General features: G+C 52.0%; 2 protein-coding genes across 3 annotated transcripts in view; both read left to right on the top strand.

The window, feature by feature from the left end:
- Positions 1 to 4,471: 4,471 nt before the first annotated feature.
- Positions 4,472 to 23,095, top strand: part of LOC144730075 (rab11 family-interacting protein 2-like) — a 44,109-nt gene continuing 25,485 nt past the window's right edge. The window contains exons 1-2 of one of the 2 annotated variants that reach the window (XM_078610605.1): positions 4,472 to 5,271; positions 6,371 to 6,449. In XM_078610605.1, the coding sequence (XP_078466731.1) occupies positions 6,430 to 6,449 (20 nt within the window). In that variant the 5' untranslated portion in view covers positions 4,472 to 5,271; positions 6,371 to 6,429. Of the gene's footprint in view, positions 5,272 to 6,370; positions 6,450 to 23,095 lie in introns of those variants that run through there. The other variant, XM_078610634.1, reaches the window with a different exon arrangement.
- LOC144730090 (uncharacterized) lies at positions 7,358 to 13,198 on the top strand. The gene is made up of 2 exons (XM_078610649.1): positions 7,358 to 9,293; positions 13,111 to 13,198. Exons 1-2 carry the CDS (start codon positions 8,040 to 8,042, stop codon positions 13,123 to 13,125), a joined length of 1,269 nt encoding a protein of 422 aa, XP_078466775.1. The 5' UTR covers positions 7,358 to 8,039; the 3' UTR covers positions 13,126 to 13,198.

Genomic DNA, 23,095 nt, shown 5'->3' on the forward strand with positions numbered 1-23,095 from the left:
CATAATTCTATTTTATATTTTTAAGAAAATACATTTCTCCTTCGTCATTCATTGTGAGATGTGTTGTTGTGTGTGTGTGTGTTTACGCACCGTGATTGGTGGCAACGATGCACTTGACCCGACAGACGCGAGTGTGGCAGTGTGTATGAAAGATGTGGACAAAGTTCCATCGGTGAGCTCCTCCGGCCGGCAAGGCAGCGATGGCTGGGTCATGTAGCCCGCATGCCCATATACCGCATGCCTGAACAGATTTTGTTCGGCTGGATCGAGGGGGCTAAACGGGCGGGGCACGGGCTAGAGAAGAGATGGAGTGATGTGGTACAGGAGGACTCGGAGCTGAGTGGACTTGCCAATGACTGGTACCATCGGTGTCAAGATCGGCCTCTGTGAAGGAGGCTCGTGAAGGACGCTACTGGGCAGTTGGAGACAGTCGCCCTCCAACAACAACGGAGGGCGGAGGAGCGACGCTCCCAACAACGAGCTGAGCGCCGGGTGGCTAAAGCACAGTAAGTTGGCACAGTAGGGGGCACAGGTGGTGCATCAGCCAGTCGTCTCAGTCAGTCGACCCGTGGCATCTGGGTCTGCCCCGTGACCTCCTGCCAGCGGGCATTCAAGACTTCACGTGGCCTCAAGGTGCACATAGCCTGGCACAAACGTCGTGGTGACATCACCGCCACTTAGTGGCGAATAGCGGTTGTTGTTGTACGTTGAACTTCTTTCGCACCGTATGTAAATAATCGGAGGTGCGGAGAAAGGACAACGAACTAAACACAAAATAAAGGCAGGGTCGGTGACCTGAGACTACCAGTAGCGTGAGGGCACGGTTCCGGTCATCTGGGCACCTCCGATGAGCGCGGTTGGCTGCGTACAGTGCGAAAGAAGTTTAACACACATACGTACATTGAGCATCGCGGCCGAGTGGTGACGGCACAGTGGTGACACCTGCGCCTCACAGCAGCAAGCAGAGCCTGGGTTCCACTTCCGACGCGGGCGCCTTTCTTTGCGGAGTTTGTCTTCTCTCCCACTGTTTTGCATGTATTTCTTCAGGGTTTTCCGGTTTCCGCCCGTAGCTAAACTAACACACGGCGCGTATAGTGGAACTGGCATTGGTCAAAAACCATCCCAATGCTGAAAAATGGCACTGCAAATTACTCAATTGGGATTACGCGCAGCATCAGCAACATCACCTCCCTCGGTCAAGTCGGCTTGGCAGCAATCTCTTGAGAAAGAAAGAGAATTGAGACTCGGTGAGGTTTTCCCTGGGTAGCACGGGCAATGAGAAGCGCGACGATAGCGATCGCAGAGGATCGCAACGCGTGTGGTTTGCGGGGGCAGCGTGGCACGGAGGGAGGATTCAGGTTCCCTAGTCGACGCCATGTAACCAGGGTGAGGACTCAGAGAGGCACAGGGTAAGAAGAGCCTCGTTTGCAATGGGTGTCCTGGGGGCACGAGTCTGCTACATTCTGTGGAGTCTCAGTTGAGTAATTTGCGGTGTAAGTTTTAGGATTTGGCAAATTTGGACCGTGTGAGGATGGCACACAGTGGCAGACGACGCGCTACGTTGGCGAGATGTTAACACCTAGCCTGGTATACATGAGGTCGTGGGTTCGATCCCGACCCTGACACGTGTATTTGGAATTTGCATGCCTCTCTCCCCGCGGCCGCGTGGATTTTTCTCTGGGTCCTCTGGTTTTCCCTCCACATTTATAAACAAACGTTGAGAGTATTTGGCTGCTATTCATTTCCACATGATTATAAGCTACTTCGTTGAGCTATTATTTGTGGGCAGGTCGCTTCTGAAAAATAGCTATATAGCTCAGTGGGCCTTACCTGGTAAAAGAAAAAAAATGTGTTTTGTAGTTTATATTATTATTACGGTGCACCTGCAGTATTAACCAGGATTTGATCGGCGAACATCTGCAAGGGGGCATGAGGATCAGACGAGAATGGTGAGGAGCGAGTGGGGTGCTATTCAGATGGAGCCGACTCAACATTCACAGAGACACGGAGACTGACGCCGAGAGCACAGAGAGACAAAGATACGCATACAGCTGTCGTTAAATACAGACAGAGACAATGAGACAAACATACAGACAAGGAGCTATATACATCGGGACACAGACAAAGAAATGGACAATAGGAAGTGACACAGAGAGACAGGCATAGCAACAAGACGCACAGAGCAACACGGAGACAATGCACCAACAACAAACGCCATTCGCCACTAAGTGGCGGTGACGTCACCACGGCGCTTGTACCAGGCTATGTGCACGTTGAGGCCACGTGAAGTGTCGAACGCCCGCTGGCGCTGGCAGGTCAGGGGCAGACGCAGGTGCCACGGGTCGACTGACTGAGATGACTGACCAATGCACCACCGGTGCCTCCTACTGTGCCAACTTGCTCCGCTCATTGTTGTGAGCGTCGCTCCTCTGCCCTCCGTTGTTGCTGTGGGGCGACTGCCTCCAACTGCCCAGTAGCAGCGTCCTTCACGAGCCTGCACAGAGGCCGATCTTGACACCGCTGGTACCAGTCATCGGCAAGTCCACTCAGCTCCACATCCTCTTGTACCACATCACTCCAACTCTTCTCTATCCCGTGCCGCGCCCGTTTAGCCCCCTCTATCCGGCCGAACAAAAGCTGTTTAGGCATGCGGTGGCTGGGCATGTGGGCTACATGACCCAACCAACGCAGCCTTGCCTGCCGGAGGAGCTCACCGATGGGACTTTGTCCAGATCTTTCACATGGATCCACACTAACCCATCACACTCACCCACAAATATCCCCGGATAGCCTTAACGGACTATTGAGGCAAGTGCTGTTAGCGAGAACCTATGAAGGCCAACACGGCACACGAGGGGGTAGGTGGCCAGCACCACGCCCGGTCGCCTTTGTCTCCTAAGTGACGATGTTTACACACCTCATCAAGTACTCGTTTGAGGCTGAGTCGACCTAAGGGAGGCCCAGCACCGGTTCAGATAATCGTCATTGGTGTTGGCCGTGAGCGTTTAGAGTATTCGGTTGCTATACATTTCTACGTGATGATAAGCCACTTCGTTGACCTATCATTTGTGATAACGTGGTCGCTTCTGAAATACGAGCTGTACAGCTCAGCGGGGCCTTACCTGGTAAATAAAAACCACACGTGTTTAGTTTAGTTATCTTTTCCCTACGGCGATCCCATCCGCCACCATCTGCGGCAATAGTCAAGGGGGAAAACAACAAAAAGAGAACAGACGGGGAAGCGAGAAGGCGCCCCGCGTGTGCCGAGTCCCGTTCGGGGTCTGTGCGCGCTGCGTTAACGCGCACACAGTGGGAGGGGGGGAGTGGTGGCGCAGCTTTTAGTGGACGCACTGCGCTACAAAATGCCGATATTCGAGTCCTATTCGCGCTCAGGGTGAGGAATGTCTGATCCGGTCTTGCGGCCGCCTGCCTTCCCTCCCATAGGTCGACTCCGCCTTAAAAGCGAGCGCCTGGTGCAGTGTAGTCCATGAGTAAACATCAGCACTGGGGAGACAAAGGCGGTCGGACGTGGGGTCTCCCCCCCCCCTCACCCGCTGTTGTGCTCCGTGTCGGTTGTCATAGGTGCCGCTAACACAGCGCTTACCATAACAGTCTCTTAAAGGCGACACGGCGGGGGTGGGTCTTTGTCTCTGTGCCGATGCGCTGCCAGGGAGCGAGAGAGAGAGACGCCGGCCACCCGTGTCACGCGGCGCTGTTGATTCAACTCGGAGCTGCGATGCGGCATTTGCGAGGTCAGCCACGCAGGCGGAGACGGCTGCTTATACCAGCTCGCTCCCTCCCGCCCTCCGGCCCTCCCACCACATATCCACAATGCCGCGCATTCCTGCAGCGGCAGGAATCCACTCAGTGGCGTTGATGAGAATACGTCCGGCGCACGCCGAGGTGGCAGCTCTGCCACCCTCTTCTCGCTCTACGCAACAGCAGCATCCTCCTCCTCCCCTACCTCCTCCCCTCCTCCTTCTCCCCTACCTCCTCCTCCCCTCCTCCTCCTCCCCCTGACCGCCTCCTCGCCCTCCTCTCCCCGTCGTCACCACCGCCACCGCACGCAGCCCCCGCAGCAGCGTCGCGCCACTCGGGGCCAGCGCCAGGGGCCCGGAATTCGTCACCGCTCGTGAGCTCCGTGGAGTTTCATCTCCAAGCGCCGGACCCCCCCCCCCGCCCGCTCCTCAGGTGAGGAGCGAGCGAGCGCTGCCTGCGCCTGTACACCCAGAGGGGTTGGGAGAAGCTGAGTTCGAGCCCAGGATGTGATGGCTCTCCGGCTTGCCCTGGGCTCCTCGAGTCGCGGCTCTCACTCCTGTGGCAGCGGCGCCAGGGCCGAGTGTGAAGTGGCTGAGCCGCGACCTCCCAGAGCGCCACCTGCCAGGCCAGGGGGGTGGGGGGGCGTGTCAGAACCCCCGCGTTGTACCTGGGGGGTGGTGGGGGCCAATATGGTGTTTGTATTCGCGACCCCTTGCCTCTCTACTCTCGGTGTCTCTCTCCATTACTCTCACCGTGCCTCTCTCCATGACGCTCTCAGTGACTCTCCCCGTGACTCTCTGTGTCGTTGTACGCACAAGTTCAGTCTGCGCCTCTTTGTGTCTCTACCCCGTGTCTTGTCTAACTCTCCGTGTCTCTGTCTCCCTCTCACCGTGTCTCCCCCCCCCCCTCTCTCTCGGGGAACTCGGAGATTCCACAAAAAAAGCGTCGACTGTCAGCAGCGAGCTCTCTACAACGGCCACTCACGCAGACTTCACTCCGCATTACGCCCGAGCCTCTAGCGCATTCAGCGGGAATCCGCCTGCGGTTGCTGCTGTCACATCTCGGGGAATGCAGCTGACTGCTGCACCAGTTGAGAAGCAGCAGCAGTCAGGATGATTGCCGATGATCCGTCACTCGATTATTCACTCGCTCGCTCACCGTCGACGGTCAGACACCTCCTTGTCGCTCTTCTGTCGCTACTATGCCTACCACGGGCTACTGTTGCCGTAAACGTCACTCGATTATTCCTCCCATCCGCGTGTGGGGGGGGGGACTCAGTCTATGGGACAATGACGGTCGCTCTGTCAACCGCGCCGGGGCGTCGTGTTTCCGTGGGAGCCCCCGCTATCCGGAACCCACGGCCACCGCCATCTCGTTGCACGTTGGCAGTCGCGTCCACTCCACGGGCGACCCCGAGGAGTCGCTGAAAGGCCCCCACACCACCCTCTCGCGCGGTCCTCGAGCGAGCCTGGCTTGGCCCCTCTGGGAATGATCGTGCGCGTTAATAAGTGTGTACGTATATTGTTGTTACGTCTCACCCGTGCTATGTTCAACAACACATTCACTGACCCACTCACTCATTCACTCGCTCACCCACTTAGCCATCCACTCGATCATCCACTCACCCACTCACTCACCGATTCACCCACTCACTCAACCCCTCAACCACGTTTTTGGGTTTAGATCGCGTTATTTATAAATGTGTCGTAACCCTCCACCACCCGACACGGCCAATCAGTAAAAAAGTGTCACGTTGACAAAAGACAAATAGTTCACTGCTTTAGCCCACCGGTGTGTTGAAGCCACAACATTTACAATTTGAGTACGACGTTTCGCTGGTAATTGCATCCAGCATCATCGGGCAATTCGCCAGAATGGTGAGGCTCTGCTGTGTCTCCCGTTCTTATATAGAGGGAGACACAGCAGAACATCACCATTCTGACACAGCAGAACCTCACCATTCTGGCGAATTGCCCGATGATGCTGGATGCAATTACCAGCGAAACGTCGTACTCAAATTGTAAATGTTGTGGCTTCAACACACCGGTGGGCTAAAGCAGTGAACTATTTGTCTTTTGTCAACGTGACACTTTTTTACTGATTGGCCGTGTCGGGTGGTGGAGGGTTACGACACATTTATAAATAACGCGATCTAAACCCAAAAACGTTGATTATTAATAACATTGGTCGCGAAAGCCTACGTGTTAAACTGACTCAACCATGTACTCACCCATCCACCCACTCACCCACCCACCCACTCACCTACTCAGCCATCCACTCGCTCATCCACTCACCCACTCACTCACCGACTCACCCACTCACTCAACCACTCACTCACCCACCCACTCACTTTCCTACTCACTAACCAACTCACTCATCCACTCACCCACCCACCTACCACACTGAAGGTCACATCACTTATCTTTCTGTCTTCCCTCTCACACCGCTCCATTTTGGGATTCCGTCCCAACATTGTCTCTTTTTTGAAGCTCTTTTAATGACGTTGCTCAGTTCAAGACACGCGTTTATTTTACTCTCCAACAATGCCGGAATGTCTGGGCCCCTTCGTGAGAGTGAAAAGTCTCTATATGTGTGTGTGTGACCTTGCCAGCCGTGTTCACACAAGGACACGCCTAGTCTCACCCCGATACAATCTCCACAGCACGAGGAATGAGCTCCACGCGCAAAAGGTATGTGTATGGCTATCATGGGTTACCAAGCATGAAAAAACAATCATGTATGTGCAATGCATATACAGTGAACCCCAGTTTATTTCATGGCGTTTACATGACGTAGTTTCGCTTTAACGGTGTTTTTATATTCCGCGATTCTAGGGTGGAACTGACTACTCGCTATATTGCCAGTCTAGCGCGTGAAGGACTACTCGCTATAACGCGAGTCTAGCGTGTAATGGACTACTCAATATAACGCAAGTTTAGCGCATGACAGACTACTCGCTATAGCGCAAGTCTAGCGTGTGATGGTCTACTTGCTATAACACGAATCTAAGGCATGTCGGATTACTCGCTATAAAATTAGTCTGGGGCGTGACAGATTACTCACTATAACCAAGTCTCGGGTGTGACGGACTACTCGCGCTACCGCAAGTCTAGCGCGTGACGGACTGCTTGCTATAACTCGAGTCTAAAGTGTAACAGACTACTCGCTATAGCGCGAGTCTAGAACGTGATGGACTACTCGTTATAACGTGAGTCTAGCGTGTGACGGACTACTCGCTATAACGCAAGTCTAGCGCATGACGGACTACTTGCTATAATGTCAGTCTGGGGCATGACAGACTACTCGCTATAGCGCAAGTCTAGTGTGTGACGGTCTACCTGCTCTAACGCAAGTTTAGCGCATGATGGACTACTCGCTATAACGCCAGTCTAGTGCATGACGGACTAATCACTATAATGTAAGTCTACCATGTGACGGACTACTCGCTATAATGCGAGTCTAGCGCGTGATGTACTACTCACTATAACGCAAGTCTAGCAAGTGACGGACTACTCGCTATGACGCGAGTCCAGCGCGTGACGGACGACTTGCTCCAACGCGAGTCTAGCGCGTGATGGACTACTCACTACAACGTAAGTCTACCATGTGTAGTGACATAAGAAGGGAGGGGCTGCTGGGGGCTCTGGGTTCCCAGGTGGGTCCAGACGCTTAAGCCTCTGGGCGCCAGGCGTTGAGTTCCCAGGGGGTCCAGACGCTTAATCCCCTTGGCGCCGCCAAAGGGGGGGGCTGTGTGTGCTCTGTGGGATATCTGGGGGCGCACACGGCCCCACCCCTCGTTGTACCAGGCATAAAAGGAGAGCTCCCTGGACGATCGGGGCCCAGTTGTAACTCAAGACCCAAGACCCACGACCAGCCATCTGAAGACCCTGGGATGCTGTGAGAGCCAGCGCTGGGACTCTGGAACTCCCTACTCTACGACCTTGTGAGGGCGAGTTCCGGAGCGTAGCCAGAGTAGAGTATCTAGGCTGTGTAGCTAGGCTGTGTACCTAGGCTGTAACAGAGTATCAGGACTGTTGGACTGTTGGAGTGTTGTATTGTAATAAAGAAGTTACCTCTACAAGTGTCTCCGGAACCTGTTACATTTGGCGTCAGAAGTGGAAATTGAGACAAGAAGTAAGCCACGTACCTTCAGTCCTGACGGCGATGTTGAGGAGCAAGCGGCGACGGGGCAGCCAACTCGGGCCGACAGCGACGCTGCACCGCCGGCTCAGCAGTCGTCCACCATACCTGCCGATCCTCCTCCAGCGTCGGGAGCAGCAATGGAGGAAACGCTGCTTCGCCTCACCGAGCTGCTCCACGCCACCGTCTCCATCCTGGACGACATGCGTCGCTCACAGGCGGAGACAGCAGGGAGAGAGGAGGCGCAGCGGCCGCACCATCCCGCCGGCTCCCACACAAAGATGGCGGCCGTTCCCGCCGCAAATACATCCGGGTGTGTCGTAACTTCTGCGGGGGGAGCAGTGGCCGCTGGGAGCGACGTCACTTCCGGGCCCAGCGTGGGCCAACCCGATGACGCCGCGTCATCAGCGCTGCGTCCCTCACCGCCGGGTGACAGCTGGTTGCAACCAAGCAACGCCGCGTCATCAGCGCTGCGTCCCTCACCGCCGGGTGACAGCTGTTTGCGACCTAGCAACGCCGCGTCATCAGCGCTGCGTCCCTCACCGCCGAGTGACAGCGCTGCGAACGCGAAGCCAGCTTCAGCCGGGTTGCCAGGCAACGAAAGCTTGGCTCACGTCCACCAACGCCTGCCGGCACTCAAGGCATTTTCTTCAGAGGGGGGTGAGTGGGCAGCGTTCGAACGCCGGTTCGTCTCTCTTATAGAGACGTCCGGCTGGTCGGAGTATGAAGCGCTCCAGGGCCTCCCGGCCATGCTCGACGACGACTCCCTCGCAGCACTCCTTGCTGTGCCACGCGCGAAACGTGCCATGCTCACGGATGCCCTTCATCAGATGCGGCTGATTTATGGACCCCCATCCGAAGCACGTCACCGCTTCCATGCGAGGAGGAAGAAGGCCTCCGAGTCGGCGATGGGGTACCGCAGCGCGCTGCTGGCCATGGCGAAGGTTGCCTACCCTCGCATGGATGAAGACGCTGTGGAGTCACTCGTGCTGCAGAAGCTCATGAGCTTGGCCCGCCAGCTTCGAGTTGCCATGCCGACAGCCGACGACGACTTCACGTCGCTACGTGCTGCCAGGTGCATCCAAGCACACCTACATTGCGATGAGGACACGACCATCGCCGCCTGCGCAGGCCCACCTGATGCACAAGCCTATGACGTGCATTCGGGGCCTCATCAGGCCTTCGCAGCAACAGAAAATCGCGGATCGTCCAACTGGCGATCCCAGCGAGATCACCACCAGCGGGACCGGCCAACCTCGCGCCAGGACGGAGCGTCCATCGTCTGCCACAACTGTGGCCTTCGGGGCCATGTGGCGTCCGGCTGCCGGGTCCCCCGACGCCGGACTTCAGGACCTCCGGCGCCTCGGCCACCACCGTATCCTCGGCATACCCAGGCGAGTCACGACACCTCGCACTCTCGGCCCCCACTTACAACAAGCACGCACCCTCACACCACACAGGGGGGTCATGCTTCGGAGGAGGGGGATTCGGGCCCATCATTGAACAACCGGGCGCTCGGACCGGGTCAATGGTCCGAGTTGGCCCATAGGGTCGTTGCCGCTGCGGCAGGGTCCTCTGCCGTAGTGGGTTCCATCGAGGGCGTTGATGTTCGTATGTTGATCGATACGGGTGCGTCGGCGACCATCATTTCAGACATAATTTATAACATTTTGCCCGATATATGCCGTCCCTTGCAGCCAGTTGATGTGCCATGCTATGCCGCAAATGGGGGTTCGTTGGGCATCACCGGACGGATCAATGCTCAGATCCGCATTGCTGACGTCCAATTAGTTGGGCCCATTTTGGTCTCATCAACCCTCGCCGTTCCGTGCCTCCTCGGAACAGATTTCTTGGGGAAGATGCCCATTAAAATTCTCATTAACAAAGGGTGTATTGAGCTCCCCTCCGGCCGACGCATGGCCTTCCTACCCACACCCACTCGGTTGCACTCCGCATCTACGACGGTGCAGGCGTTGGCGGCGTGCACAATTCACATTCCTCCTGGCTCTCAGATGTTAGTTCCCCTCCGGTTTCGTAAACCCCTTGATTACGACGCGTTCATGGGGGGTGCTGTGATCGGGCCTTCGCGTTCAGCTGAGCGGGTGTCGGACCTCGTGTGTGCACAAACGCTCGTGCGAAGCGACCACGACCCCTTTATCCAGGTCCTTAACGCGGGATTGGAAACGGCCGTTATCTGTCAGGGAATGGTGCTTGCTCACGCGACGCCAGCCCCGCCAGAAGATGTGATCGTGGGTCACGTAGGGGGCGAGTTCTCTTCCATTGCCAAGCCAGGTCCTGACACAGGATGGCTCGACGCGCTTTGCTCCACTTCTGCCGATTTGTCACCATTACAGCATGCTAAATTACGCACGCTGCTGAGCGATTTCGCCGACGTTTTCAGTCAAAGCAAATTCGACATTGGCTGCACTAAATTGCTAAGCCACCACATCGACACGGGTGATGCCGCTCCAATTCGTCAAAACCCATTCCGGTTGAGCCCGGCCGAAAAGGAACATGTACGGGTGGCCGTCAACGATATGTTGGCGGCCGATGTCATTGCGCCATCAAATAGCCCATGGGGGGCGCCGATCGTTCTTGTTAAGAAGCACGACGGGAGCCTCCGCTTTTGTGTTGACTTCAGGAAACTTAATAAGATTGCTGTGGCCGACGCCTACCCGCTTCCCAGGATGGACGAGTCGCTCGATGCCTTAGCAGGTGTGCATTACTTCTCCTCCTTGGATCTCCTCTCGGGGTTTTGGCAGCTACCCCTTGATGACGCATCCAAACCAAAGACGGCCTTTCGCACGCCGCAGGGACTGTTCCAATTCAACAGACTTCCCATGGGTCTTCACTCGGCCCCGACGACGTTCCAGCGCCTGATGGAGCTGGTCCTCGCTGGGCTCCAGTGGGATTCTTGCCTAATCTACCTCGACGATGTAATCGTGTTCAGCAAAACTTTTGATGAACACCTCACGCGATTGAAGGCAGTTTTCCTTAAAATGCGAGCGGCTAACCTCAAATTCAAACCGCAAAAGTGCCACCTCATGAGGGATTCGGTTCATTATTTGGGCCATATTGTCAGCCGCTCGGGAATTGCCACGGACCCCGAAAAGACAAATTGCGTGCGCTCATGGCCAACTCCTACCTCTGTTGGGGAGGTGCGGAGTTTTATCGGCTTCGCCTCATATTATCGACGATTTGTTGCGGGATTCGCATCTATTGCGAAGCCCCTCCACGGATTAACGGCCAAAGGGGTCAAATTCCGCTGGGGAGAGTTAGAACAGGCATCGTTCAATGCCGTCCGAAAAGCACTGGTCGATGCTCCTACCCTGTCTTATCCAGATTTTACCACTCCGTTCATTCTGGATACAGACGCCAGCAACACCGGAATTGGAGGGGTGCTGTCGCAAATTGTCAATGGAGTGGAGCGCGTCGTCGCCTATGGCAGCAGGGTGCTGTCGCCCGCGGAGCAACGTTACTGCGTGACGTGCCGCGAATTGCTTGCTATCGTTTTTTTCATAAAGCAGTACAGGCCATACGTGTATGGCAGGCATTTCACAGTACGCTCCGACCACGCGGCGCTACAATACGCCTTGCGAGTGGACCAACCATCTGGACAGCTCTCGCGTTGGCTCGAGATCCTCCAGGACTTTGCGTTCACTGTCATTTACCGCAAGGGGATTCAACACGGGAACGCCGACGGGTTGTCGCGACTGCCGAACAATGGGCGCTGTGCTTGTTTTTTGGGTGCGGGGCGTTGTAGGCAGCCTGACGGGGTACCGCCCCCATCCCTTGCGGCCGCGGCCGGGGATGGGGTCGGGGACCACGGGGCTCCCTCCACGCAAGTTCCGCAGGACGCATTGCTGGGCCTCGGGTTGGATGACTGGGGACGTCTTCAGATGGAAGACGTCTCCCTCCTCAAATTGAGACGCCGCGCTAGGGATGCCGAGGGTCACAGGGGGCAGGGGGGCCCCGTATCATATGTCATCCGGGAAGGCGTCCTCATGCATTGGGATGGGGGGTCCCAATCCCACACATTGGTGGTGCCCACCTCCCTGCGGGGGCGACTTGTGTGGGAAACCCACAGTCGCCTCTTGCACTTGGGTGTTCAGAAAACACTAGCTAAAATCCAATTGGAATTTTTCTGGCCGGGCATGGCAAACGATGTGGCTGACCTTGTGCAAGGTTGCACAGAATGTGCACGGCGGAAACCACCTGCTAGGCCGTCCTGCCCGCCGCTCCAATTCATTAAAGTTTCCCGGGTCAATGAGATCGTCGCATTGGATATTTTGGGTCCGTTTCCCGCTACTCCTCGGGGTAATAAGTACCTTTTGGTTGGGGTCGAATATTTTACCCGATGGGCCATGGCCTGGCCACTCCCCAAACAGTCTGCAGCAGCCATTACGGAGGCCTTTTTCCAGGGCTACGTCCTGGACAAGGGTGCTCCCGAACGCCTGCTGACCGACCAAGGGAAAAATTTCTCTTCCACCCTGTTGCGGGATGTGTGCAACCTGCTAGGGACACACAAAATTCGCACCTCGCCATATCACCCCCAGACTGACGGTATGGTCGAGCGATTACATAGGACACTTACCTCCATGCTAAGCCACCAGGTGTCTGAGTCACAGACTGATTGGGATCTCCACATACCTGGTGTCTTGGCTGCCTATAGAATGGCGCCCCATGCTGCCACGGGGTACTCGCCATTCTATCTTATGTATGGTAGGGAAGTTTGCCCCCCAATCGACGTACAATTGCACATTAAACAGCCCGCACCTAAGGCTAAGATTGCCGACCACATCCGTGCTAATGTGCGTCGTCTCGTAGATGCCCGGGAGGCTGCTCAAAATAACTCAGAAGCCCGTCAGCTTGCCAACGAGCGGTTGCGGAATCTCCGCACATCCCGCCACGTTTGGGTAGAAGGGGACCGCGCCTGGCTCCACTGCCCGCAGGTACCATTGGCTACTTCCTCAAAACTGCTTAAGCCTTGGAGAGGGCCAGTTGTTATTATTCGCGTTCTCCGCCCGCAGTGTGTCAGGATCCAGCATGGCAAGCGACGTTGGTTCGTGCACCCGTCACGTCTAAAACCTTACATTCAACCCTACACACCTCCTTCACATCTCCGGGGCCGAGAGCGCGACATGTCTGACGAGTCACGCCGCGATGATGCTGCTTCTAACTCTCGGGCAGGTCCCGCTGCCCCGCCCTCAGGTGCCTTGGGAATGAAATCCGCCACGGCCGACCCAGCGGGAACAAGCTTGCCCGCGGGATCAGCGACCCAGGACACAAGCGCAACAGCGGGTCGTCGGTCCCCTCCCGCCTCCGTCGCGACCGATGGACCTGCCACTCGGACTCGCTCAAAACTCAAACGATTTTCATGCCCCCCGCCCACGAACTCTCGTCCCAACGCGACGCCACTCACCTTTCCATCATGTATAGTGGGCGATTGGGGCGTGCGTTCATCCTGCATATATGTGTTTATACAGTGTTGTTCTGCATCGGTGACCACAGGAGGGGGAGAGGCGCTTTCTTCCCATTTTTTTTTCTTGATTTGTCACACACTCATTCTGATGGTTAACAAATAATTTCTTGTACAATTGTATTTTTTTTTGACAGCCGGGTCGGCTGGAGGCTACATAGAGGGGGGTAATGTAGTGACATAAGAAGGGAGGGGCTGCTGGGGGCTCTGGGTTCCCAGGTGGGTCCAGACGCTTAAGCCTCTGGGCGCCAGGCGTTGAGTTCCCAGGGGGTCCAGACGCTTAATCCCCTTGGCGCCGCCAAAGGGGGGGGCTGTGTGTGCTCTGTGGGATATCTGGGGGCGCACACGGCCCCACCCCTCGTTGTACCAGGCATAAAAGGAGAGCTCCCTGGACGATCGGGGCCCAGTTGTAACTCAAGACCCAAGACCCACGACCAGCCATCTGAAGACCCTGGGATGCTGTGAGAGCCAGCGCTGGGACTCTGGAACTCCCAACTCTACGACCTTGTGAGGGCGAGTTCCGGAGCGTAGCCAGAGTAGAGTATCTAGGCTGTGTAGCTAGGCTGTGTACCTAGGCTGTAACAGAGTATCAGGACTGTTGGACTGTTGGAGTGTTGTATTGTAATAAAGAAGTTACCTCTACAAGTGTCTCCGGAACCTGTTACACATGTGACAAACTACTCGCTATAACACGAGTCTAGGGTGTGAAGGACTACTCGCTACAACGCGAGTCTGGCACGTGATGGACTACTTGATATAACGAGAGTCTTGCATGTGACGGACTACTAGCTATAACCCGAATCTAGCACAATTACGACTATTCGCTATGACGCGAGTCTACCTCGTGATGGACGACTTGCTATGATGTGATTCTAGGGCATGGCGGATTACTTGCTATAACGCCAGTCTACCATATGATGGACTACTCGCTATGACGCCAGTCTACCATATGACGGACTACTTGCTATAACGCGAGTCTGGGGCATGACGGATTACTCACTATAACCAAGTCTAGCCCGTGACGGATTACTCGCTATATCGCTAGTCTAGCACATGACGGACTACTCGCTATAATGCGAGTCTAGCGCATGACAGACTACTCGCAATAACGCAAGTCTAGCGCGTGATAGACTACTCGCTATAACACGAATCTAGGGTGTGACGGACTACTCGCTAGAACATTAATCTAGTGCGTGACGGATTACTCACTATAACATAGTCTACCATGTGATGGGACTACTCACAATAACATGAATCTAGGGTGTGATGGACTACTCGGTATAACGTGAGTTTAGGGCATGTCGGATTACTCGCTGTAACTCGATTCTAGCGTGTGACAGACTACTCGCTATAACTCCAGTCTAGCGTGTGAAGGACTACTCACTATAACGCGAGTCTAGCGCATGACAGACTACTCGCAATAGAGCAAATCTGGGGTGTGATAGATTACTCACTATGACTAAGTCTAGGGCATGACGGATTACTCGCTATAACACTAGTCGAGCATGTGACGGACTACTTACTATAACGCAAGTCTATCGAGTGACGGACTACTCACTATGAAGCAATTCCAGCGTGTGACGGTCTACTCGCTATAAAACGAATCCAGGGTGTAACGGATTACTCGCTATAACGCGGGTCGATGGCCTGTCGGATTACTCCCTTTAAGGCCAGTCTAGCCCCTAAAGGACTACTCACTATAACACGAGTCTAGCACGTGACGGATTACTCGCTATAACTCCAGGTTAACACGTGTTGAACTACTCAAAACCATCACCTTACCCTACATTGCTGGGGTCACAAAAAAGATCTCCAAAATCCTGATTAAACACAAGATTCAGGTACGATTCAACACAGTACATAAAATCCGTGATCTGGTTCCGTCTGTAAAAGACGTGGTTCCAGACATACAGTACCCTGGCGTCTACAAACTAAGTTGCCTCTGTGGTAGCAGTTACATTGGAGAAACCAAACGACATGTCTCGGACCGCATCCGTGAACATAAAGCTGACCTGAAACACGGTAGGACAAACACCTCAGCCGTGGCAGATCACTGTTACAATTCAGTGGGTTCACATGACATTGACTTCTCCAAGACAGAGGTTATCTGCAAGCCATCTGGCTACCATGAGAGATTCGTTCATGAGGCGATCCACATATACAAACACAGAGACAATTTCAACCGAGAAGATGGATTCTGGCTCAGCAATCATTGGAAGGATGTAATAAACCACTTCGAATCTTAACTGATTGTTGTTCACGTTTATGGTGACTTTCAGACCGCAGTCCACTCACTGGCATTAACTGTGTATCTTGTGTTCTCCACAGGGAATGCATTATTTGCTCCGCTGCGGATCTCCTGCCACCGTTTTCCCATTCACATGCTTCATTGCTTCTACATACTATTAACATGCCCTCCCTTTATTAATGCTACCCCCCCTCCCTTTGGTGCTGCTGATCCTGCATAATGCATGGGCATAATATGACTTTGAAACCCCCCCGCCCACCTCCTACGCATTTCCCATGAATATGCTAAATTCCTCTTGATATGCACATTCTTTTGTTAAGGCTCTCTTCTTCTTCCACCTCCAACTCAGCTTATATATAAGCTCCTAGCTTGGCAGTGTCTCATTCTTCACCTGAAGACGGCTGCTTGCGTTGTAGCCGAAACGTCGTGAGAATTGTTTTATTATGTTTTATTTTTATTATTTTATTACTTCCCTTCTACGTGACTTTACCGAAAGAACCAAGAAGATACTCACTATAACGCAAGTCTAGCGCGTGATGGACTACTCACTACAACGTAAGTCTACCATGTGACGGACTACTCGGCATAAAACAAGTCTAGGATGTGACGGACTACTCGCTATAACACGAGTCTAGAGGGTGATGGACTACTCGCTACAACGCGAGTCTAGGGCATGGTGGATTACTCGCTAAAAAGCCAGTCTAGCGTGTGACGGACTACTCGCTAGACGTAAGTCTACAGGGTGATGGACTACTCACTATAACGTCAGTCTGGGGCATGGCGGATTACTCGCTATAACGCCAGTCTAGCGTGTGACATTCTAGTCGTTATAACATAAATCTAGGGCATGACGGGTTACTCGCTATAACTCGAGTCTAGCCTGTAACGGACTATTCGCTATAACATGAGTCTAGGGTGTGACAGATTACTCGCGATAACCAAGTCTAGGGCATGACGGATTACTCGCTATAACCAAGTCTAGGGCATGACGGATTATTCGCTTTAACGCTAGTGTAGTGTGTGGTCGACTACTCGCTATAAAGTAAGTCTACCATGTCACGGACGACTCGCTGTAACGTAAGTCTAGGGTGTGAGGGAATACTCCCTAAAACCAGGTCTCACGCGTGACGGATTACTTGCTATAACACTAGTCTAGCACCTGATGGACTTCTTGCTATAACGTGAGTCTAGTCCATGATGGACTACTCGCTATATCGAAATGTAGCGCGTGACGGACTGCTCGCTATAACGTGAGCCTACTTTGTGATGGTCTACTCTCTATAACACGAGTCTAGGGCGTAACGGATTACTTGCGATAACGTGAATCTAGAGCGTGATCCACTATTGGCTATAACACGAGTCTAGCGCGTGATGGATGACTCCTAAAATGCGAGTCTAGCGTGTGACGGAATGCTCACTATAACGCGAGTCTAGCACGTGACGGATTACTCGCGATAACTCCAGGCTAACACGTGTTGAACTACTCATTATAACACAAGTCTAGCGGGTGATGGAGTGCTCACTATAACTGGAGTCTACCATGTGACGGACTACTCGCTATAAAAACGAGTCTAGCATGTGACGGACTACTCGCTAGACGTAAGTCTACAGTGTGATGGACTACTCACTATAACGTCAGTCTGGGGCATGGCGGATTACTCACTATAAAGCCAGTCTAGCGTGTGATGTTCGAGTCGCTATAACATAAATCTAGGGCATGACGGATTACTCGCTATAACGCGAGTCTAGCGCGTTACCGACTACTCGCTGTAACGCGAGTCTATCATGTGACGGACTACTCGCTATAACCCGAGTCTAGGGTGTGACGAACTATTTGTTATAATGCGAGTCTAGCGGGTGAAGGACTACTCGCTACAACGCGAGTCTTGCACGTGACAGGCTACTCGCTATAACACGAGTCTCGCGCATGATGGACTGCCCCCTATAACTCGAGTCTCGCGTGTAACGGACTATTCGCTTTAACGCAAGTCTAGCGCATTACCGACTACTCGCTGTAACGCGAGTCTAGTGCGTGATGGACTACTCACTACAACTTAAGTCTACCATGTGATGGACTACTTGCTATAACACAAGTCTATTGGGTGATGGACTGCTTGCTATAACTCGAGTCGACCATGTGACGGACTGCTCATTATAAAGCCAGTCTAGCGGGTGGCGGACTACTCGCTACAACGCGAGTCTAGGGCATGGCGCATTACTCGCTATAACGTGAGTCTGGCGGGTGGAGGACTACTCGCTACAACGCGAGTCTAGGGCGTGATGGACTACTCACTACAGCGTAAGTCTACCATGTGACGGACTACTCGCTATAACTCGAGTCGACCATGTGACGGACTACTCACTATAAAGCCAGTCTAGCGTGTGACGGACTACTCGCTAGACGTAATTTTACAGTGTGATGGACTACTCCCTATAACCTCAGTCTGGGGTATGGCGGATTACTCGCTATAACGCCAGTCTCGCGTGTGACGTTCGAGTCGCTATAACATAAATCTAGGGCATGACGGATTACTTGCTATAACGTGAGTCTTGCACGTGACGGACTACTCACTATAATATGAGTCTACGGCATGGCAGATTACTCGCTATAATGCCAGTCTAGCGTATGACGGACTACTCGCTATGATGTAAGTCTACCGTGTGCCGGACTACTTGCTATAACTCGAGTCTAGCTTATGATAGACTACTTGCTATAACTCGAGTCTAGCGTGTTAGGAGCCACTCACTATAACGCAAGTCTAGCGCGTGATGGACTACTAGCTATAACACGAGTATAGCACGTGATGCACTACTCGCTATAACGCGAGTCTAGGGCATGTCGGATTACTCACTATAACGTAAGGCTGGAGGATGATGGATTACTTACTATAACCAAGTCTCGGGTGTGACAGACTGCTCATTATAACGCGAGTCTAGAGGGTGTTGGACTACTCTCTACAATGCGAGTCTAGCACGTGACAGACCACTCGCGATAGCGCAAGTCTAGGGTGTGACGGACTACTCGCTCTAACGTGAGTCTAGTGCATGACAGACTACTCGCTATAGCGCAAGTCTGGGGCGTGATGGATTACTCACTATAACTAAGTCTAGGGCATGACGGATTACTCGCTATAACACTAGTCTAGCATGTGACGGACTACGTACTATAACGCAAGTCTATCAAGGGACGGACTATTCACTATTAAGCAATTCCAGCACGTAACGGTCTTCTCGCTATAATACGAATCTAGGACGTGACGGATTACTCGCTATAACTCCAGGTTAACATGTGTTGAACTACTCACTATAACACAAGTCTAGCGCGTGATGAACTACTCACTACAACATAAGTCTACCATGTGACGGGCTACTCACTATAACACAAGTCTAGCGGGGGATGGACTCTACGCTATAACTCGAGTCTACCAAGTGACGGACTACTCGCTATAAAACGAGTCTAGGATGTGACGGACTACTCGCTAGACGTAAGTCTACAGTGTGACGGACTACTCACTATAACGTCAGTCAGGGGCATGATGGATTACTCGCGATAACGCGAGTCTAGAGCGTTACCAAATAATCTCTGTAACGCGAATCTAGCGCATGATGGACTACTCACTACAACATAAGTCTATCATGTGACGGACTACTTACTATAACCCGAGTCTAGGGTGTGACGAACTATTCGCTATAACGTGAGTCTAGCGGGTGACAGACTACTCGCCACAACGCGAGCCTAGCACATGATGGACTACTCGCTATAACACGAGTCTAGAGCATGATGGACTGCCCGCTATAACTCGAGTCTAGCCTGTAACGGACTATTCGCTGTAACGCAAGTCTAGAGCATGATAGACTGTTCACTATAACACGAGTCTAGGATGTGACAGATTACTCGCGATAACCAAGTCTAGGGTATGACGGATTACTTGCTATAATCAAGTCTAGGGCATGACAGATTACTCGCTTTAACGCCAGTTTAGTGTGTGGTCGACTACTCGCTATAAAATAAGTCTACCATGTCATGGACGACTCGCGATAACATAAGTCTAGGGTGTGAGGGAATACTCGCTATAAACAGGTCTCACGTGTGATGGATCACTCGCTATAACGCTAGTCTAGCACCTGATAGACTCATTGCTATAACGTGAGTCTAGTCCGTGATGGACTACTCGCTATATCGCAAGTCTAGCACGTGATAAATTACTCGCTATAACACCAGTCTAGCTATGATGGACTACTCATCATAACAAAAGTCTAATGGGTGATGAATTACCCGCTATAATGTGAGTCCAGCACGTGATGGACTACTCGCTATATCGCAAGTCTAGCTTGTGACAGAATACTCGAGAAAACGCCAGTCTAGCGCGTGACGGACGACTCTCTAAAACTCGAGTTTAGCACGTTACCGACTACTTTCTATAACGTGAATCTAGCGCATGACCAACTACTCTCTATAACACGAGTCAATGGTGTGGGGGATTACTCGCTATAACGCAAGTTAAGCGCGTGACAGATGACTCGCTATAACGCGAGTCTAGCGGGTGACCGATTACTCGCTATAATGCAAGTCTAGTGCATGACGGACTACTCGCTATAGCTCAAGTCTAGCGCGTTTCCAACTACTCACTATAGCGCAAGTCTCGGGTGTGGCGGTCTAATCGCTATAACACGAGTCTAGGGCATGACGGATTATTCGCTATGATGCCAGTCTAGCGCGTGACGGACTACTCGCTATAACGCGAGTCTAGCGGGTGACGTATTACTATAATGCAAGTCTAGCATATGAAGGACTACTCCCTATAATGTAAGTCTAATGGGTGATTAACTACTCGCTATGTGTCTACAATGTGACGGTCTACTCGCGATAATACGAGTCTAGGGCATGACGGATTATTCACTATAATGCCAGTCTAGCACGTGATGAACTACTCACTCTAGCGTGTGACAGAATAATTGCTATAAGGCGAGTCTACTGCGTGACGGACTATTTGCTGTAGTGCAATTCTAGCACATTGACGGACTACTCGCTATAACGCGAGTCGAGCGGGTGACGGACTACTCACAATAACGCAAGTCTAGCACGTGATGAACTATTCGCTATAACTCGAGTCTAGCGCGTGACGGACTACTCGCTATAACGCGAGTCTAGCGGGTGACGGATTACTTACTATAACACCAGTCTAGCATATGAAGGACTACTCACTATAACGTAAGTCTAATGGGTGATGAACTACTCGCTATAATGTGAGTCTACAATGTGACAGTCTACTCGCGATAATACGAGTCTAGGGCATGACGGATTATTCACAATAACGCAAGTCTAGCACGTGATGGACTACTCGCTATAACGTGAGTCTAGCACATGACGGACTACTCGCTATAACATGATTCTAGCACGTGACGGACTACTCGTTATAACGCGAATCTTGCGCGATTCCCACTACTCATTATAGTGCAAGTCTAGTGTGTGACGGTCTACTCGTTATAACACGAGTCTAGGGCATGGCGGAATACTCGCTATAACACCAGTCAAGGGCGTGATGGACTACTCGCTATAATGCAAGTTTAGCGCATGATGGACTACTCGCTATAACGCGAATTTAGCGCGTTTCTGACTACTCACTATAGCGCAAGTCTAGGGTGTCACGTTCTAATCGCTATAACACGAGTCTCGGGTATGACGGATTGTTCGCTATGCCAGTCTAGTGCGTGACAGACTACTCGCTATAACGCGAGTCTAACAGGTGAGGGACTACTCGCTATAACGTGAGTCTAGTACGTGATGGACTACTCTCTATAATGCGAGTCTAGCGCATGATGGACTACTCGCTATAACTCGAGTCTAGTGTGTGACGGACTACTCACTATAACGCAATTGTAGTGCGTGACGGACTACTCGCTATAACGCGAGTCTAGCTCATGATGGACTGCTCGCTATAACGCGAGTCTAGTGGGTAATGGACTACTCGCTATGTGAGTCTAGCGCATGATGCACTACTCGCTATAACACAAGTCTCGCGTTATGGCAGCTTTCTGTGATGCTGGAAGTTGGTGCTGTAGTCCTGTGGTACTGGTATTGTAGTACAGTTGCTTGCGTAACGTCATTTCACTCCCTCATCTTTTCCCTCTCACTCACTTCATATTTAGATGACTGTCACACATCGTGTATTCATAGAAATAATCTATAAACACACAATATTTGAAAAAGTTCAACATACATACGTAAAAATAAACTTCTAAAACAGTGTACTGTCAAATGAACAATAATAAGACTATGGGCTGGAACGGCATCCCCACCTTGACCGTTATTCCTTACGTTTATCGCGAATTCATTTTACGTGGACATTTTCAGGATCGCAACCCCACGTAAACAAGTATGAAGAATATATTTTTTATAAAGTCTGTTCCATGTATATACATTATAAGTCATCGGTTGACGCATTTTCATACAACATGTTTTCGCTATAACGCAGTTCTATTGGTAACGCGGAACGTGCACCGTTATAACGCGGTTTATGAGTGGTTGACGATGAGCTACTTTCTTGAGCTGCGCGGCTGAGTGGAGTGATACAATACGTGGAATGATACAGTAAGGCGGCAGCGTACCCTCATCTCGGTTCCTGTCATGGGATGACTGTAGGCTGAGTTTGCAATGCAAATGTGCTTCAGTAACTCGATAATTCCTCGCTTCACTCGGTTTTCGCTTAACGTGGTACTTTTCAGGACGAATGCACCTCATCCCGTGTTCAAAAAAGGACTTACTGTAATGCCCTCTATTCACCCAGAAAAGCCCCGCCGAGTCTCAAGGCTATTTCAGGAGGGCCCTGCTTTGGGACGTTTGGCTCAATATCCATTAACGAGTGGCACATAGGAAGAAACTGGAGTAGCTATCATTTATCTTCTTGGTTCTTTCGGTAAAGTCACGTAGAAGGGAAGTAATAAAATAATAAAAATAAAACATAATAAAACAATTCAAACGACGTTTCGGCCACAACGCAAGCAGCCGTCCTCAGGCGAAGAATGAAACACCACCAAGCTTGGAGCGTATATTTAAGCAGGGTTAGAGGGGGGGAGGTGGGAAGAAGAGCGCCTAGACAAAATAATTTGCATATCAAGAGGAATTCAGCATATGGAAAATGCGTAGGAGGTGGGCTGGGGGGGTTCCAAATCAATACTATGCCCGTGCATTATGCAGGATTAGCAGCATCAAAGGGGGGGGGGGGGGTAGCATTAACAAAGGAAAGGAATGTTAATAGTATGTAGCTGCAGTTACTAAACCACCACGTAAAAAACTAAAGTATAAACTGCATAACAAACTAAAGTATAAACTACATAGCATCATCAGTATACTTACTATATTCTACAATAAGCTGAGTTACTAACAGTAAGTAATACATACAAAATTCTACGTTGTAAAAAATTATATAATATGCTTCCATCTAAACTTTATTCTCTTACATCACACG

This window comes from Lampetra planeri, chromosome 2, assembly GCF_965212315.1.
Source record: "Lampetra planeri chromosome 2, kcLamPlan1.2.h2, whole genome shotgun sequence".
Taxonomy (NCBI): domain Eukaryota; kingdom Metazoa; phylum Chordata; class Hyperoartia; order Petromyzontiformes; family Petromyzontidae; genus Lampetra; species Lampetra planeri.